We start from the raw sequence: 20,625 nt of genomic DNA, 5'->3' as shown, positions 1-20,625 counted from the left end.
AATTTTGTGTTTTTATTCAGGTTGTAGTGGCTTACTTTGCTTCATAAAAGAAACCTTTTGCTTGTTTTTGTTTATTTTCTTTCTATTGTAGAGTTTGGAGGCCATCATTTTTAGAGTAAAGACACAAAACTTGGAATGATCTTGAAGAAACTTTAAAATAAAAAAAGCCCATATTACTCCTTATCTCTATGTAAGCACACGTAAAGCCAATCAAAGTTGGAAACGGCGGGTTTCAAATGTCATGTCTTTTCCATGAAAGCCGTCACCTTTTCTTTCGATTAAGGGTCAAATTGATTTTTTTTTCCTGACAAATTGTGCATTAAAGGGCAGAATTCTATTCAATCACAAATCATCAGAGATTAAACCTCCCAAGAGAAAGAAAAACATCAACAAAGACGAACAAAACAAAAACCACAAACAAAGAGTTAGACCTGTGTAATCTTGATTGAAGGTCAGAATTCATGTGAAAAGTCGGCGTGTTCAAAGTCCCAGCCAGACTCTATTTGAACCCTTCTGAATAAAATATGGAAATGGATGGGTTTATGCGTTAAATGTTCTCAGGAGCTTTGTGGCGATTGCCTCTGGTGGGATCTCCTGAGGCAAGGTGGACCTGAGTGTTTGGCCATTTTTCTGCCACAGACGGCCCGAATCCACCCGTAAGGCCAGTGATGACTACAGCTTAACCCTTGTGCCATCCTATGGGGTGCAGCTGTCCCGATCCTTACATTGACGTGTTATCTCTACCATGACAAAGGTGGATAAAGGTGAAGAGGGTTTCATGTAATCCATGGACACCAGTGAAGATCCCAAATCATTGGAAAAAAAAGGTTTACTCTTGAAATGTCTAGATGACCCCACTCCAAATGTTAAAGTGCCTAGAATAGCACAAGGGTTAACAGAACTTCAATCCAGTCTGTGCAGTTGGAATATGACACAGTCATCCAGGTTCTCTTCATAGGTGAGGGATGACGGTCCTTGAACACACCAGCACCTAAATAACAGTTTCAAATCCCAAACGGACACTTTGTTAGTGCACAAAACTGTACTTTCAGGTTCAAAATCCAGAAAAAGTCTGTTAGCTTTAGCAACTTAGTTTAGCTTTTCAGCCTCTCCTAAGAAAAGCTGGAAGTGCATTGGCTGGTGTGAGGGGGACCCAGCTTCTCCTCCCTCTTGTGGATCCAGAGATCCTTCTGTTTTGCTTAAAAAAAAACATGTGATCCACTGATAGATAAGCACAGCGTCTGTGGTAATGCAGACCTTATACTACTTTTCTGAGATGAAGACAGATTTAAGTCTCAAAATCTCAAATCATGTGTTAAATTTAGTTTCTAAATAAATTTAGAAAATAAGTCCCACACCGATCATCTTTTTATCTATTTTCAAAGTGTTCCCAGTGGTAATTTATTAGTTTATTTTGTTTTTAGCCAAAGTAAGTCTGTAATTCATCAGAACTCTTGGCACAGAAGTAAGCCAGTGCATATTTCCCATGAGCCCTTTGTTTATTCTCTCTTCGCCAGCTTACAGTCCCTGAAAACCCAAAGCTAACATTAGCTTAGCATGTTAGCGATGCAACAAAATTGGCGCCATCCAGCTGTACAGTTCAAAAATGCGATTTTAATCATTTTCTTTATATTTAATATGTCTTCCATCATGAGAAGAATGCTAGAAGAACCTGTTAAAAAGACCAAAACTAGGATTTTCATTGGAGTCTGTCTTTAAGATAAATGTACGGGAGACTGAAACGTGGGGTCTTTTCAGGGTTGTGGGGCTCTCCTTTAGAAATAAAGTGCCTAGCTCAGCCATTGAAGAGCAACAGAGAGCAGAGCTTTGACCCCGAACATCAGGAAAAGTCAATTAAGGACGACATCAGGGAGAAGGCCCCAACCCACAGTGGCGATATGACAACAACATGTCTCAGCTGATCTGAGAAAAACTTGTCAGAACTGCAAGGCCAAGGAAAAAGGCTCCCTATTGAGACTTTTGCCCCTCTGACTCAAACCCCAAAGAAATAGAAGATGGATAAACGGGATAAAAGTTTCAGTCAGTAGATCTGAGCAACACAAAAGGAAAACCAAAGAGGCGGTGAAGCGATCTCGATCCCAATCTGTGATGAAGGTGCTTGAACAGGAAAGTTTCAGCTGCACAAGGGCGTGCTGGTCATTAACTGGAATCACTACAGGAAAGTTCCGCTTTGATCATGGGGAAGACCAACTGTGAAAAAGCTGCAGCCCGCGGTCCATTTGTACCAGTGCAGACGGAGAGGAAGGGAAGCAGAGGTGGACATTAGTGTGAGCTTGGCGCCAGTCCAAGCCAAGCTGTGGCGTGTGTGCCACTATCTGCGCGCTGACTGATGAAATGAACTCTCGGTCTGGGAAATTGATTCTGGCAGAGGCTGATCTCGGCGTGTCTTTCCTTTCTGACCAGCTCTGTGCACTCATTTCTCCTCACTCCTCGTTTCCTGTTAACCAGCTGCTTCCTCTCAGTTGCTCCGTCATTTACACAAAGCTGAAACCCCAAATTGGGCAAACGCACAAGCGCACATGCAACAAAATGACGGACTTCTAACCCTGCGAAGCATACTTCATCAGAAAAACTGGAAATAAAAAAAACGATTTGGGGGATTTAAGATTTTTTTTAAACTCTTTAAATTAAATCCCCAAAATTTCTTTACGATCTAGGTTATATATACAACACATTTGGTAAAGTTTTTGTTCACAACAATGTTAGTTTAAGATGCAAAAATATTGACATGAGTGTTCAAGATAAAAGCTCCTTATTTACCCACTGTCTCAAATTTGATCCACATATTTTTAACACAATCTAGCTGAATGATAAAGAATTAATTAACCAATTTTAGCTTTAACTGGTTATTTAAGTGAAACTGTTTTTCTTTGTGTTTTGATTTTTTTTTTTTAGTTCCAGTGTGTGAATGTGTGAGTGAATGTGTGTGTGACTGGAAGAATGGGTCTGTGACTGTAAAGCGCTTTGTCCTTGTAGGAAGAAAGGCGCTATATAAGTATATGCCATTTACCATTTACCAACCAATTTTAGCTTTTTTTTAAATACAGCAAGTAGTCATTTAAAAAAATGAATAACAATAGCTGAGTTATTCTCTCCATAAAGTTGGCAAAAAGTTTTTAAGATTTCACTGAAGCAGCTATTTTGAAATGAGCAGGAAAAAACCCTCTACTGTCTCTAGTGGAAGGATGGTAAATTACAGGGCAGAAAACATGGACCAGGTTCTATACAATGTGTATTTAAGGAAAGTTTAGATCATGCTAATAATGAGAATTATGATCAAATGTGACATGAATGGTTATACAGTGTTCCCCGCTTATTCACGACTAAGACATGATTGGCCAAACTTCAATTCTACACAAACCTTCTGTGGTTATCTCAATAAGCAGAGCTTACACTGAGGTATTGCTATCTGGGGGGGAAAAAAAACAAACTGCATCCACTGCATGCTCCTGCAGTGAATAATAATAAATATATTGGTAACAAGGTCCGGCTGTGCCCTGGAGTCAAACACACTCTTCCTGAGGTTGTTCTTGATTAAGGGTTAAATTTCTCAATTTAATAAGGTGAGCGATGACAAAACTGACCTCACTGCAGGCTGCACTGCCCCCTGGTGGCCCGATTGCTTGACATAGTGGGAAAGCTGATAAGGATTAAATTGTCTTTCGGAATTTTTTTTTTTTTTTGGAAGAAGAATGACCTGCTATAGTCATATTTTGAAGTAACAAACGTGGTTTTTCTGATAGATTTAAGGTTTTATGTGCCATTTCTTAGCCAGTTTGATTTAGATTCAACAGCCCACCAATTCATTTATTTTTCCAATTTTACCAATTTGATAGAATTGTAATTTTTTTCATCATTTCTAAACCTCTAAAACCAATTCTGTTTGGCTGTGAAAAAAGTTTTCATACAACATGTCACTTAACCATAGGGGGAAGTTTCGGTTGTAAAATTTGAAATTCTTACATAAAAATAACTAAAATAATAATAACTAAAATAGTGTTTGTTTAGTTTTTTTTTCTTTTCGCAGATCGTAAACAAAGAAAGATTTTTAACTGATATTCAACTGAAAATTATGATAGGCCTTAATAAGGATTATGAATTAATCTGAGGTTATGTATACAGCTATTTAGAATTGAGATTATATATTTAAAAATAAAAATAGAAAAACGGAGCACTGTTGTTCTAAAACGTCATTGGGAATGAACTTCAAAAGTGATCCGATCAGTGGTCGCTCACTCAAGACGAGTCCTGCTGAAGTCTGTGTTGTTCAAGCTGTCTTCGTTTATGAGGGTGAGTTCATCTTAATCTTTGGACAAATGACAACCGGTGAAATTTTATCATCTCATTACATTCCTGAAGAAATAGCCTCCCTTGTTTAGTCTGCTTTAAGGTCATGCTCCACGGCAACACTCCCCTGGTCATCTCTTCACGCTCGGTGTCATTTTAATGAGGGTTGAAGTTCGGTATCCTCCTACCTTGAAAATTCACACTCAATTGGTTCCCACTGAAGCACAAGAATCCTCTTCTTTTTTTTTTTTTTCTTCTAGTGCTGACACATGGACTGCACTGCAACATCCCACATTTATTATTTCCAAAAGACCCGGCAAGTTGGAGCGTGGAGCAGCATGGATGGATGTAATCACAATAATTGGACAAGCGTAAAGTCGCATCCGGGAACAAACAAGCTGCCACTGATATGACCGAAAGGCAGAAAGGGTGCCGTGTTTGCTGTGCTCTGAATCAAAGGGGATCACAACGAAACATTCCTGCAGGGGATACATGAAACGGAAAGGGATTATCAGTTTGTACTCTGCTGCCTTATCAAGGCCAAATCCTGTTGAGTTCAATGAAATCAACAATGACATCAAGCAGAATTGACTCTTTAGAGTGATTCATAAGTAATCAGAGCCATTGTTTCATCTGCACAAGCTAAATGAAGGTAAGAAATGTAATACGGACTCATTTTTAATCGTGTTACTGAAATGTAGTTTTTTTCTTGTAGATCCTCAAAAAGCTTTTACATTACAAACCTAGTTTGTTTTGGGATTGAATTACACACCCATGGTGGGATACCTGCTTCTGTTCCTGTGTCTCTATCTTGCTCCACCCCCTTCTCAGCTGGAGCTACTGCCCTTATCAGGACAAGAGTATAAAGCCCAGTTCCTCCAGCCACCCTATAAAAGATTGTCCTCTTATGGACTCCAGCTCAGCCAGTTGGATGGTTTGGCTCTACAAACCTATGTTCTCTCCACCCTGCTTCCACGCTCTACCCGCTGCTTCCACGCTGTCCGCCCTGCTTCCACGCTCTACCCGCTGCTTCCATGCTGTCCGCCCTGCTTCCAAGCTCTAAACGCTGCTTCCAAGCTCTAAACGCTGCTTCCAAGCGCTCCGCCTAGTTTCCAAGCTCTCAATAAGTCATCGCCAATCAGCTTTCTGCTGTTTTTTTTATCCGTCCAGCCTGCTTTCTATACAATAACAGATTAGAAGACTATCAGTTATCTATCTTCAGAATCCCTTTCGAAGTCACAGGGTTGCTGGAGCCTATCCCAGTTCCACCCGGGCAAAGCTGAGCAGGTCACCAGTATGTTGCAGGGCCACACCCATACACACCTTTTTCCGGTTCCGGGTTACGGGCAGGGCGTGTGGCGTGCCTCTCTGCGAATACAACTATCTTTAAATTACTTAAAAGGTTGATTTTCCCCAAAAAAGAGAGCTGACCATGCCCCCGAAGAAACCCCAGGAATACGAAGACCTCAAAAAGACTCTTGACATTATTCAAGAAACGCTGAAAAGTTTTATGGAACAAGTGTCGGCTAAGCTAACGCCACTTTGGGAAATGATGGAAGAGTTCCGAAGATTTCGGGCTCAAAACGGGCAGCGAGAAAACCGGGTCGAGATTCTGGAGAAAAGACTGGACGATGTGGAACAGCAAGTAAGGATGAATATTTCAGATGACTGATCTGCATTTGCCATGTTGACTTCTAAAATAGTTATTTTTGACGTAATACTTAAGTAATTCATCTTTGTCATGTGCTTTATCGATATCTTATGATTTTTAATTCTGTCTGATAAAAACTGGGAACCGGATATTGATAAATCATGTAATAAAATGGTTACAGTATAACGGGGTGGGATTATATAAGTTCGCTTCCTTCCACTCCCTTTCAAGCAATATTTATTAATATGTATTAATATGTACATACATTAATATGTATATATCAGTGGCGACGATGAGGAGGAGTACAGGAGCCTGGTGGATGATTTTGTTGTCTGGAGCCACAAAAACAACTTACAGCTTTGGGAGGGACAGACCCAACCCCAGACCAGTTCTGATAGGAGTGGAGGAGGTGGAGGTCGTGCAGACCTATAAATATCTTGGGCTGTGGCTGGACAACAAGCTGGACTGGACGAGCAACACGGGGCAGCTGTACAAGAAGGCCCAGAGCAGGATGTACTTCTTGAGGAGGTTAAGATCATTCAACATCTGCAAGAAGCTCCTGGGGATCTTCTATCAGTCTGTGGTCGCCAGTGTACTAACCTACGCTGTGGTGTGCTGGGGGGGGAGCACCTCAAAGACAGACTTCTCCAGGCTGGAGAAGCTGATCAGGCGGGCTGGTTCTGTGGTTGGCACAAGGCTGGACCCTCTGGCTACTGTGGCAGAGAGAAGGACACTCAAAAAACTAACGAGTATCCTGGACAATACCACCCACCCTCTGCACACGACCATCAGTAGCCGGAGAAGCACCTTCAGCAAGAGGCTGCTCCTCCCAAGGTGCAGGACTAATAGACTGAGGAACTCCTTTGTCCCCCGTGCCATCAAACTCTTTAACCTCCACTCAGGAGGGGGGAGGAAGACGGAAAAGGAAAGGGAAAGGGCCTGAATGACCTTTTTTTTTTTTTTTTTTTTCTTTTTGTATATGCTGTTTTTCATATATTTAAATTGTTTCCTAGTGTTCTAATCTTTCTAATTTTTCTAGTCACTGTGCTGCTTTTTCCTTTTTCCTATATGTATGTCAACCAGTGCTGTATGCGATGGAGATGTCAATTTCCATGCGGGAACCTCCCAAATGGATAAATAAAGTTGTCTATCTATCTATCTATCTATCTATCTATCTATCTATCTATCTATCTATCTATCTATCTATCTATCTATCTATCTATCTATCTATCTATCTATCTATCTATCTATCTATCTATCTATCTATCTATCTATCTATCTATCTATCTATCTATCTATCTATCTATCTATCTATCTACGTATAATTATCCTAAGCTTGATTAGTTACTGTATGAATGTATAACTGATGATTATATTGCTGTTATGTATTATTTGTACTTAATTGCTTGAAATAAACCATTTCAAATCAAATAAAAAAAAAAATCACCTGAGGGCAATTTAGAGTCGCCAATTAACCTATGAACCATGTTTTTGGAAGAAACCAGGGAAAACCCACAAGGAGAACATACAAACTCCACTCGGAGAGGTTCAAGCCAGGATTTGAACCTTGCTGATAGGTGAGAGTTTACTTTGGACCCTTTGACCCATATCCTCCTGACTACCAGAGAAAAAAAAAAGTTCACTTTTTTTAAATCCACTCAATAACTACAATTCCTGGAGCCCCACCCCTTCTCTTTTGGTGTCATTGGGAAGCTCCAAATGTCCTCAGTAGATATCAAAACGAGTTTATGCATTAATTTGCAGCTGTTTGGAAATATTCAGGTTTAGAAATGTCTTCTACAGAGGGCAAATGTGCATTGCTGGTATTCAGGAGGACATTAGTTCCCATAATATCTAACTGCCTCCCTTTGGCTCCATCTATATCCTCCAAGCAGAACAGAGGGGGCAGGTGCACCTTTCATTTGCCTAGTATTCCTCTGCCAATTCCACTTACGGCAACCACCAGAGGGTCTGTTGGAGGAACAACTGCCCCATCAAAAATAAATAAAATAAAAGTCTCTCTAAGGCCATCGCCAAGCCTGTCATCATCCACACACGTTGCCCCCAAAAGCCCCTCACTGTTTCTTTGAATTTGCCTCGCCAGGAAAGCTGGGCAATATTCACAGCAATGGACAGTGGAACATCCCATAAAAGATGCTCAGAAATGCAAAGAAGACACAAATCTGAACAGAGTCGGTGCCCCTCCTTTCAGCGCCTCTAGTCTTTTTAATGACTTTAAAATCCCCAGCCCACTCTATGGACTGGAATGTAAATCTATTGAAAGTCGGACTGGTCTTTTGGGTTTTTTTGGCCATTCGATCGCAGTCATTTTGGGTATGAAAAATTGTTGTTTGGATAGATTAAAAAAACACATTTCTAATGCGTTTCCACTTTTTTTTATAGACATAAAACTGAGTTCAAATGTTCTCCTGCCTTCCTTTAGAAAGAGTAATTTCATCTATGAAGCTAAACAGTTTGTATTTGAAAAAATGTAAGGACTTTTGTTAACTATCTTGAAACCAACACCAAACACTTTTAATTTCAGTTATTTTGCATTTCTCTGACTATAACCTATAAAACAATCGTGCAGCCCCTCTTTTTGTAAAAGAGATATAGTTACTACTGTTAGGATTTCTGTGATGTCATGACTACATCCATAATAAAAAGTTGCGCAAAAAAATAAATGACATAAAAACTGGGTTAAGCTATGGTCACAAATCCGACTGTCACTGGAGGGAATCTTCACAATAACCTTTTTTGAAAATCGTTGGCGAGGTCATGAATGAACCCGGCGGCCGTCAGGCGGGGATGAATTCATTACAAAATTGGGCGACAACTGGGCCGCCACAGGGCGCTGGCAGCCAGTCGGTAACAGCTCTGACTGGACGATGTGTAAAAGTCTCCGGGAGGCAGACGGCTGCCCGTTAGCCCGGGGATATATAAAAAGTTGACCATTCTGCACCACTGGCCATTCGCAACTCAGAGCACACATTATATTATATCATTTAAGCACACATTATAATCTTGCCAATTTACAAATTTACAGATGTTAAGACAACATGAGACCCATTAAGGGCAAAGCCCCAGCGTCCAAGAAAACAAAGGTCCAAGTGGTCAAACCATAGCAGGAGTCTTTATCGGATGAAGAGCGTCAATGCGGTCTTGCTATTTATATGCAGGGATCACCAGATTGACAATTGGTCATTGCTGCACCCCCGGCACATGTCAACAGCCCTCAGCAAGAGCCTGCGCTGTCAAGATGCTGTGCTGCTACCATCCAATTGTTAGAAATCGAACGGTGGACTGGACTGCGCTACTGCCGGACTTCCAAGTGTGCCCAGGCGGCCACTGACCAATATCCAAAAATCGTCTGGTTGCCCTAAAATGTTAACTTTCCCTTTGACCTCTGCAGCCATGTGTGGCGAATAAAAAAATGCGACTGCTGCCTCCAATGTCCAGATGTTTTTCATTAAAAAAATAGTTTGAAAGAAAAGGAAAAAAAGCAGCATGCAACGTTCCAAATGCCACCACAAGACCACCTGTCGATGTTGCAGAAAAACTCGCATTTAAGTCGTTGCGCTGTGGCATTTTGGGATATGCGACCATTGTGTTATGTGGTTCTAAACATCTGGGGTGGCTTGGTCCAGAGGTTAATCTCAGGCTCAGTTCCGACCCTGCACACCCAGATTCAAACATTCTTCAATGGGATCAAATTTTTCTTTGGTCAAACATTTATTCATCAAAATAAAAGCCTCATTGGTTTTCCAATGAATTTGCGAGGGGATCCATCTTCTGTTCAGTATAGTAGTGGGTGTTTCCTGAGTTAATTTTGACAGAACTAGAAAAATACGATAATTTGAAGTGGCTTACTATAAATAAGTAGAAATACATTCTATGCAAGCTAAAATTGTGATGGAAAAAAAGTACAAATTTTCTTATTGATGGAAAAGGAACGGAAAGAACAAAAAAAGCCTAAACAATTTTAAAAAAAGAAATAGAAACACCAAAATGTATTCAACCCCCATTTAGAAAAAGCAGACTCAACCACTGTAAATCCTGAGATATCTTCTTCACAATCGCTTGAGTATGAATAACGAAACGTCCTTCTGACAATCCTCAAAGGAACTCGGGCGGAATACATGTTGCTTTAATTGAGCACCAGGAACCAGACGCATTCAGCAACATCTGGCTTTAATGCACAGCTTAATTTAAGCCATCTGCACAGCAGACAGGGATGTCAACTTCCTCCACAGTTCTCTTGTCAAGGCAGAAATGAATCTGTTGACAGCTGAAAAGTCACCTTAGGAATAACCAAATCAGTCAGTGGCCCAAGAAATAACTAAAAGCATTTTAAGAAGAAAGGATGAAGAGATTCATAACACGACTTTGGTTGACTTTGGTGGCTGCCGTTGACAGAACAGTGTCGGTGCAGAGTTTTACCAAAGTTGAGACACATTTGAAATCAACAAGAAACAAATGACAAACGGACATTTAAAGATGCATAGGTTGACGACGTATGTCACCACACACACATGCAGACGTGGACATTTGACCCTTTGACACATTTTGATACTGCCCTCTGGGTTTTTTATCTTTTCTTTTTCTTTTGGAGCAGTTTTGTCATTGCATAGGGCCAAACTTCAAAATGAATGGAAATTAAATATCAAAAAAGAAAAAAAAATGGGAATGAAGTTACTCAGATGGTGAAATGAAGTGTTGAAAGGGAGAAAATTGGATTTAAATACCTGAACATAAAACCGACACGAGCGTTCTCTCTTCTGCAGCTGCAAACCAGAGGGGAAAAAAATGCAAAGAGACTTTAGCTTGGTTAGAAAAGCTAAACAAGTCAAGACATTTCATCAGAGATATGTGTCTTTAGGGCGTGTGTATGTGTACAACTGTTAAACACTTAAACATGACCTGCAACTTAACTCTTTAACACCTAAACTGTTTCCAGCGACACCTACAGAACACACGTTCTTTGTAACTCTATGACTGTTTACGCAACGTAATTCCAGCGGATTTATACGCGGTTAAATGGAACTCTGTATATCGACATATAGATAAAAAATCTGCTTCAAAATCAGCTGGAATTACGTGAACGGTTGAAAAGTTACGATAGTTGAAAGAATGTCAACACTGGGACCTAAAGCTTCGTTGTTAAAAAGTTTAATACGTTAGCGATGGATGGCCAAGCTTTGGCACGCCAATACAGCAGATGGCAGCATGCGGTCTTTTCTTTGTTTTACAATTGCTAATAAACAGGAAGAAGATTCAAGGCAAACCGACATTACTTACAATTTTATGTCAGACACAAGCTGTTTGTCTTTGACTCTTGACGCTTTCCAGTTTTCCCCGTCTCACTTATGCTAACAACCTGAATCGTGTACTAAGCACCACTAGAGAGGCTTCAAGAGCGCGTAGGTTTGGAGAAAAAGCCGGAAAATGGCAGACGAAGCTCAAGCTTGGACGTGTTTGAGGTAAAAGGATTTATTAAATTGACATCTAAGGTTTATTTCACATAGCGCGCTTGAGTAAACATGGTAGCTATGAAGAAATAAACTAGCAGACCAGATTGTGAGGGTCAAACAGGCATCGGTTATCTCACCCAGGGGTGTTGGACTCTGAGCCTTGAGGTCCGGCATCCTGCTGGTTGATTAACACTGAATCTTTAGCTAGTGTTTAAATTCTTTCGACTAGCGTAACTCTTCAACCACTTACGCAATACACGTAGTTCCAGCATTTTGTGGACAGGCGCAAAGACGATGTAAAAAAAAACGTTTTTCTCTACATCAGAATTCCTTCTTTTTTTGCGCACAATTGATGTAAATCAGCTCAGTTTGTCGCATATAATAGCAACTTTTCTAACTGCGCTTTTCTAACGTAAAGTGTTGCATAGACGCTTTTCTCCACGTCAGAATCCGCTGATTCGTGTTGACTGCTTAAACCGTCGATGAGTATCCGTATGTCAAATAGTGTGTGTTGTTTTGGTGTCTTTAGCGACATCTCTGATGTTAAAGGGTTAAGAAACCTAGCCCTCCCTTGTCGCTGGTTACCTGGATCAGGGGTGTCTTTGGAAGCTACAATGGCAGACTAGCTGAACAACTTGCCTACTCGCAGGACACTGCCCCCTGGAGGCCTGGAGTTTGACATTTGGTACTACTTCCAGTTACATACATGAGATTTGTGGTAGATTTTCGGCTTTTTTTTTTAAAGCAATTATTGGTCAGTTGCCAATCTAGTGCCCATTTGTTCTATCTTCATGTGCCTCCCCAGTTGAGTCGACTTTTTACCCCCCAACTCCCAGTTTTTTAAGTATGAAATGTTTTAGGTTTTGTTTTAGCGCCTACCTGATTGTTTTTCTCATGTCTAGACAGTTTTCTTTTTAAAAACAGTTGTGATCTTATCTCCATCTACACGGAATGACTTTCTGGTGGCTGTATTACCATATAGATTGATGTTTTTCTGCTGAGATGGTGCTCCTCTCACGTCGTGTTCTCCCGCCGCTAAAAAGGACTTCTTTCTAAGGCTGCGTCGGAGCGACCATTGTGAGAGGTCCCACTAACTCAGTTTTATTGGACAGCCAACCTAAGAAGGAGTCCTAATGTTTTTACACTTCTTCCATTCCACAATCACTGGGGTCATTGTGCTCTTGGGAGCACTCAAAGCTTTAGAAACGGTTTTAAAGCCTTGGCCCAAGCGAAGCCTCGCTGCAGTTTTACCTCAGAGGTCTATAGAGAGTTCTCTGGACTTGATGGCTTGATTATTGTCCTGACTGGCTTGTGTGAATTGTGGGGTCTTGTTCCCTCTCGTTGGTGTTGCAGTGGTTGGACTCTGTTCAGGTTTAAAGTGACAAAACTACTGTTGCCGCTTTTGCACTTCAACCTATTTTGGCCCTTGGCAAAGATTAAAAACTTAACTTTAAACTAAAAGAACTCACGCATTGATAAAAGTCGAAGAAAATACCCTCAAACAGCATCAAAGACGTGATTCATAAACTTTCAAACCTTTTTGTTAACCTTGTATTTTTTTTCTACACAGGAAGACATTTTGTGAAAATATGACCTCAACAATTAAACCGCCTTAGTTCTGCTAATATCTGAAAATGTTTTTTGACACGAAGAAATAAAAAACTATGCCAAGTCAAAATACTTTTATGCTACACTTAACGTTTATTAAGATATTTATGCGTTTTGTTGTACAAGCACCACAATTTTGCCATAGATGTATCTAGATCCCCTCTTTTCAGAACAGCCAATCCAAGATTTTAAAATATAAATAATGTATATATAATAGTATTCTGTTTAAACACTGCATTTTGTGCATGAACAGACTGGGGCAAATAGATGTTCAATATTTTTGTAAAATATGAATGTATGGCCCCCATCTTTACAAATGGCCCCAATTTTGGATTTTTCTCGCAGCTAAAGTGCTCTTCTGAAAGACGGGATCTTCTGTAGTCTACGTTGAAAGAGGCTTGGTAAAAAATGTAACACAAATCTCGCTTCAGATTTTTTTCTTCACGGCTCTATTCCGATACACGAAAGACTTGGTGTCACAGAATTCTGATCGGGCACAAATCGCAATTACTAGTTTCTCCTCCATGATCAATTTTTTTTCAAGCGGTCGGCACCTCTGTGAATAGAAAGGAACCCCCTCCATACGTAACTACCAAGTCCGTGTCCCTGGTTGGTCAAAGCGAATGTTTTCTACGTGGAGCCCCAAAGAAGGTTGCATAGTGACGCGTGAACACGGGTTTTGAACATGGAAAGCCAAAACACGCATGTACATATTTGTACATGAACCACCAAAAGTGGTGTGAATGTAACTTTAGAGGGATTTAGACGATCATGAAGGAAATTACAAAAAATGGAAATTATGAAGAAGTTAGAATTAGGTATGAAAAAGTTTATATATTGTTTAATGTTGTGTTTGTGTATTGCACTAAATCATAAACTTTCATTATTATTCTTTAAATGTAGCTGCTTTTGGTTTAAATTTTAATAGTAAATAGTGCAACAGTTTGAATAAACAGGTGCACCTCACTATAATGCTGGTCTATGCTTTTTTGTCTTTTCCTATGGTCTGCATCCTGATTGGCCGCAAATCCCTGTCAATCAATCTCCTTCATGTCATGTCTCCTCTTCAGAATGCTTTGAGTTTGCGAATTTACAGAAATCTTTTAACTTTTATCAGAATTTCTTTTTCTTTTTTATAAACCGGAACTTATTTTTCTATGAAGGTTTGAACTTTTGACATTTAAAAAGAGAGAAAAGTGTAACTAGTGTATGGAGGATTTTTAATGCCTTAACACATCTGAAATAATTGTATAAAATAGAAATTTGCACAGATTTATTTTTAGAATAAATGAGGGACCACTTTAAGTAAATCACAGCATGTTGATATTTTTCCACTATTTGGTGCCGTTACTGTTGGCCAGAAGGAATTCCAGGTGTCACCACCCGTCTAAATTATGCCAGTGAGTAAAAGAGGCGCTCCTTGTTTGATCAGAATCGCAAACCTGTGATTCTGAAACTGCATCCAGTACAGAGGAGCTCTGCAGAGAAGTGGTATGGATTTCCAGCTTTATCTGTTCAAATCTAGTTTAATTTTTTTCATCACACTAGAAACTTTTATTTGGGTTTGGATGTTGAATTAAACAATTAAAGACATTATTTCAACATAAACTGCCCTTAAAGACCTCTTAAACTGAATCATATCACAAATTCTCTGATTTGACAACCAACCGTGGTAAAATAAACTCAGAACATGAAGAATGAGATCCAACCTTTTTTGTAAAACAAGTTAGTTTAGTTTAACTGTCAAAAAGTCATCAACCTGGACAATTCATTTCAGAACCAAGTGACTCAAAGTGCTTCAAAAATTAACAGGTGATTCATTTTAGCTTTTTGGAGTTTTAGGAGAACGTAATCTTTAAAAGAGAAGAAATAAAACCCAGAATGAAGTCTAGTGTTAATTAACAGGAGGCTGAGATGTAGACGGCACACGGGGGAAATGCTTCAAAAAAGTCTTTAATCGTTTTTTTCTTTTTTTCTTTCAGGGTCGTCGTCGGTTTCAACTTTTCTTTTGACTTAAGAAATTCCCACGGGAGGACCGCACAGAGAAAAGTAATAGCAAAAAATAAAAATAAAACAACAACAAGAAAAGACTAAAAGGTAATGCAAACAAGCATTACATTATACATGGGGAGTCATTTTTAAGAGGAGCAGCTCCGGCTCGGAGTTGGGACATTTTTAGGACTCTTACGTTTTTTTGGGGGGGAGGGGTGGTTCCAGGAGGTTTTCAAAACATCAATTTTTTTTTGGAATTTTGATTTAATTTATAAAATGTAATGTTTTTATATATTTAGTTTTGCATTTTTAATTGTCACTTCAGGGCCACTGTGCATGATAAACCTAGAAGTGACCAAAAACTCCCTTCGTCAGAGTAAAGCTGTCAATGTTTCCTGTAAAAATGTATATCTGTGGTGGTAAAAACAGAAACCCCGTGTCTCCAGTACCTTGTTGAGGCTCCTCGCCGCGCTGTCCTTGCCGCCTGGCGTCAGGTTCCTCAGCTGCACGTCCAGCAGATCCACCAGCTGCACCATGGCTCTCACCGTGTAGGTTACGTCCCCCGGCTGAAGGTTGGCCTTGGTCTGCTCGGCCAGCTCCCGGGCGATGACGGCCGCCGTCTCTCCAGCCTTTATCTGACGAGAAGGACAAAGCCAGAGGAGGAGGTGAAGTCGTTGACTTCCATATTCAACTGAACATAAATCAGTGGCGCACTCTTTTTCTATTGTTCACGACGGATGCATAGGAACGGATGACAAATTGCAACGTGCAACTATCTGCACCCTAAAATAAATGCCGTTTGACCCCGAGGCTTTCTCCCCAGCTGCAGCAATTTTGCACGCCGTTCATGCGAGCGCTGTGTGACGCCGTACACTCGGGCCAAGCGTTGCAAGTGTGCATAATTATGAAAGTGCTCTGGTAATTCCCCAGGTACCCCTGCTCCTTTATGGAGTTAATGCTGAACATGCAGCTTGTGGAAATCCCACAAAAGAGGACACGTCTTTTACTTGTTTATTCTTTGCAGAACTTTGTTTAGAAAAAGCTGCTCTGAGGGTTCCGCGCCTCCGATTTGAAGCGGGAAGGTTTCCTTTTTCTGTTCTTCTGTTGTAAGGGCAGAAAATAAGAAACACTGGCACCAACCTATAACCAAAGTGGGATTCAAAGTTTGCTTAAGGACACGACGCAATCTTCCTATCGATGGATGACCACTCTACCGCTGCACCACGAGCCATAAGAGAACTGCAATCATCTGCGCTCCCCTACGACGTTAGCTAAAGATGTGGCTGCTCCCCTCTACGACCCTCCACGACCTTCCACGATCCACTCTGGGCCTCCACGACCCTCTACGACCCTCTATCGACCTTCACAGCCCTCCATGACCCTCTATGGCACGTGTCAAACTCAAGGCCCGGGGGCCAAATGTGGCCCTCCATGTCATTTTATGTGGCCCGCGAGAGCATAAAAGTTTTTAATTTCTTAAAATTAAAAAAAAATATTGGTGTGTATTTATTCATCCGGACTTGAAATATCGAATTTGGCAACTATACACTAGGACTTAAACACTGTCCATATAACCTAACCTGATAGAATCAAATTTAAAAGGATTTATGTTAGAGTACCATGCAAACATATGTTTTCTATGCAACTGGAATTGTCACTTTAAAAAGTTCTACTAAATAAGTAATGAGTTATTTAACATTAGGAGCGGTTACGTTTATTTTTCATTACATTTAGTTACATGTATAAGTTATATCTGGCCCTTTGAGGACAGCCGCTATGCAGATGTGGCCCTCTGTGAAAATGAGTTTGATACCCCTGCTCTATGGCCCTCTATGGCCCTGTACGGCCCTCTATGGCCCTGTACGGCCCTCTATGGCCCTGTACGGCCCTCTACGGCCCTCTGCATTAAAACCGTATCAAGTAAAATCTCCTGTCAGCTACTTTGAGGATTTAGTAATCAAAGCCGCCTCAGTAGAGTTTGGTGAGCCACAAACAGGAGTGACGTTAGCTAAAACAGGATCCTCCTTATTTTCTCCAGCATCAGCTGCTATCATTGTGTGTGTGTGTGTGTGTGTGAGTTTATTAGTGGAGTTAATTAGGCTTCTGAAATTGGTCCTCACAGAGGTGTATGCAGGGGAACGCGCCTCTGGAAGATGTTTTCTTCTTAAGCCTCCCTGCGCTCCGCTCTTAATGAGGGGAAGCTGGGGATGCTGGGTAAACAGCTCTGCTTTCTTGTTTTTTCTCTCTCTCTCCTCTCTCTGCATCTCTGGTGTCATTCCTCTCTTTCACTTTTTTATTTCTCCTTTTTTTTTATTCTCCGTGTCTTCCTTTCTCGTTTTGTCAACCAAGCCATCTGGCATTGAGCACTACCACGTCCAGGACAATGGGTGTGGGTATAAAATAATGAAGTGCCAGATGGGTATTCTGAATTGCTGACAGGTTGGTCTTCATTAGAGCCTTCCTGTCTCCACAGCGACAAGCCCCCCCCCCCCCCCCCCCACCCCTCCCCGCTCAAGTGTGATTTATTTTAAAAATAAAAACATCAATGGCACTTTTTCCTAAAAATACCCGTTTGACTGAGGCGAGACGTGAAACAGGCCTGATCGTTCCGTCACGGCAAACCCAGGATCATTTGCGGGGTTAAGGTTTGTTTCTTCACTGCGACGTTCAAATGAGACGCGGTAACACACCGGATCGGTGACGGAGCCGGACCGTTTTATAGGGGGGGGGGGGGGGGGGGGGCAAAAGACTTTGGAAGGGTGGCAAAACACCAACGTGGAGGGGCATTACAATGGTTTAAAAATAATCATTAAAGAGAAATTAATAATTGCGGTTTGTTGCCAGTCAGAATTACAACACCAAGTCTCATACATTGGAACAGAGCTGTGAAACAAAAATTCGATTTGCCAGATTTCACCCGTTTCGACGTTTTGCACCAAGCTTCTACCAACTGTAGGTACATATGCTATTATACTAGCACATGTACCTACAGTGGTAGCGACTGGATATTGCAGGGGGTCAGATTTAGTGAGGTGAACACGTGTTGGGGCCAAATCGTTCAGCCTGACATTCTTTAGCTATTTAAATAACGTTCAATAAAAATTTAATAAGCATTTTATTGCAATAGCTTACTTTTCTTTTCAGTTCATTAACAGCTAGCTTGTCGTAGTTTGCATGTCTTGTCTAGCAGTACCTCTTCAAAATGAACTTCTTGAAAACAACCACAGTCTGTTCACATATTAGGCAACAGTTTTTTTCATAATCAACTGGAAAAAAAATCATTTCCACTGAACTATGTATTTCCAGTTTAAAATTTTAGAAATGAGCTGGACAGAAGGGCAACATTAAGTTTAGAACAGCTAAAACCTAATTTAGCCGGAGGGGAAAATACTGATTTTTATGAAAGGAGCCTGTATGCCGGTGAAAATCTGGCCACTTATGGCCCATGGGCCGGACTTTGGACATGCCTGGTCTATTGGGAACACCGTGGGCTAAAAGCATGTTCAAGATGCATGTTCAAGCATGTTCCTGTTTATACTATGACCACATATCCCAAAATGCCGTTTTTTTAGCAAATTCAGCAGGCTTTTGTAATCGGGAGGCAACATTTAGAGATTGCGCGGTGGGAGTCCAGTGACAGGTGGGTGGTTGGATGGCAGTAGCACCATAATTGACTGATAGTCCCCAATATCTTCTGATGAACGGCCAATTTCAAACTGCCACCCCCATGCCTCCACGCTGCCGTCCCACTGCCACCGTCCGACTGTTAGTAATTGTACGGTATTAGTGTGGAAACTCGGCAAGGGCTGTTGACATGGGCCCGGTGTTGACTAGACGACGATCTGGCAATCCCGGCCACCGTGGGTCCTGCATATAAACCCTGCTCTGGTTGGACCACTTGGACCCTCATTTTGGGTGCTGGGGCTTTACCTTTGTTGGGTTTCTTTGGAAGCATGTCGTCTAAACATTATGTGTGCCACTTTTTAGATAATCCTTGGGTAGAGGGATATCCAGAGACATCTTCCAATCACAGCTGCCACCACCCTGTGGCCACCCAGCTGTCAATTTTGTAATGGCATCCCCGCCTGACTGACTGGCGCCTGATGGCCGCTGTCTACATTTATGACCGTGTCATCAATATACAAAAATATTGGGCGGCAGCATGAAATCTTCTGCCGATGCCTCCCCATGGTGCGGTGGCATACCCAGAGTGTGCATAGCGTACCGCACTGGTACCCTCTTTAAGTTTACAACAGCCATTGGTCCTGACAGCTGTTGTTGGTTTAATGGGCTCAGCTTTGGGCCATGGAGTACAACATGCCCGCCGCAGGGTCTTTATGAATTTAAAGGCAAACGTTTCCCATTCGTAAACTTGGAATGCAGACCATCACCTTCTTTTGTCTTGCTTTTGATTCTATTCGAAATGTAAAGACAGATATCTGTGTTTCCAGCTATGCAAAATGGCCTGCCTGCAGAGCAGGAGGTACAGGTCCATGGGGCCCGGGCGGTACGGAAAGCAAACAACCAACGGGCTCGTATTATGGAGCAGAAAGCGGCACATTACACCCCTGACACTTTGCTGTGTTTGTTTCCAGTGCCGCCTCACACACGGATGTTCCCTCAATCGTGTAAACCCTCTGACTAAGCAGCTGCTTTAATTGACTAATTAAAAACGGCAACAGAACAAAAGAGAGAAGCCGCAAAACTCCAGTCTTCTAAGTGCCTTGCTTGATCTGCACTTTGAGCTGCTGGAAGTGTTGCCTCCAGAAGAATGAGAGGGAATTAGTTGGTTGGGGAGGTCTTCCTTGAGATGATTTATTACCTTTTGGTCGATGATGGTGACCCAAGGCGACGTGCAGTTGCTAAAGTCGGGGCCCTGTGGATCCCAGTATCCGTCTGGACCCACGCACGCGTAGGCAGCCACGCCTGGAAAGAGAAAAACAATCATCTCCATGAGGATAAAGGAAGAGTGACACATTTTAAAACAGTCTGCATCTCATTTCTTTTGCGTCGTCTTTCCATTATGAAGCGATCCACATATAGCGCCTGATTTTGCCCCGTATCTTCAAGTCTGTTTCTTATTTGTAAAACTTGTCCCAAGAAACGAAAGCGTGAGGTGATTCAATTAATGGAAGAGGCAAAATGTAATTGAATGGGTTTTTTATCTTAAATTGACTAAAATGAAGGGAATTCACTGGAGGTCTGTTGGACCGTGTCTGGATTTTGTCATTAAAAGACAGACGCCGTCTGCGTGTGTGACCGTTCAAATCTCGCACGACGAATGCGACGGGGAAAAAAAGGTGCCAATTAAATCTGCCATTTCCAACTTTACTGTGAAGGGCAGGATAAGTGGGTTCATGAAAGCAGACTCTGCTAACAGATCTAATGAATTTGTGTCCTACAGAGCTCCATCTGGACTTAAGCAAAGGAATATAGCAGTAAAAACGGCTATTTGACGCAGTACGGCTTTTATGTCATGGTGTTATGGGGTTGGGTTGGGTTATGGTCAGGGACTGCAACCTTCAACATTTAAGCTACGTTCACACCGGGCATTTGACGAGCGTTCCTGGTGTTCACACTGGACAAGCAGGCAGA

General features: G+C 41.4%; 1 protein-coding gene across 22 annotated transcripts in view; it reads right to left on the bottom strand.

Moving 5' to 3' along the window:
• The window catches only part of LOC101165348 (adhesion G protein-coupled receptor L3), a 315,230-nt gene that overhangs the window by 73,423 nt on the left and 221,182 nt on the right, over nucleotides 1-20,625 (bottom strand). For 17 of the 22 annotated variants that reach the window (XM_023948942.2, XM_078936168.1, XM_078936171.1 and 14 more), the window contains 3 exons: nucleotides 19,853-19,956; nucleotides 15,480-15,665; nucleotides 10,705-10,743 (listed from right to left, as the gene is read on the bottom strand). In XM_023948942.2, the coding sequence (XP_023804710.1) occupies nucleotides 10,705-10,743; nucleotides 15,480-15,665; nucleotides 19,853-19,956 (329 nt within the window). The remainder of the gene's footprint in view (nucleotides 1-10,704; nucleotides 10,744-15,479; nucleotides 15,666-19,852; nucleotides 19,957-20,625) is intronic. The other 5 variants (XM_078936165.1, XM_078936170.1, XM_023948946.2 and 2 more) reach the window with 1 other exon arrangement.

The sequence above is a fragment of the Oryzias latipes genome, chromosome 18, assembly GCF_053564925.1.
Source record: "Oryzias latipes strain Hd-rR chromosome 18, Olatipes_Hd-rR_3.1".
NCBI lineage: Eukaryota > Metazoa > Chordata > Actinopteri > Beloniformes > Adrianichthyidae > Oryzias > Oryzias latipes.
The sequence above is the reverse complement of the archived record's forward strand: the minus strand, read 5'-3'. Positions and strand labels throughout refer to the sequence as shown.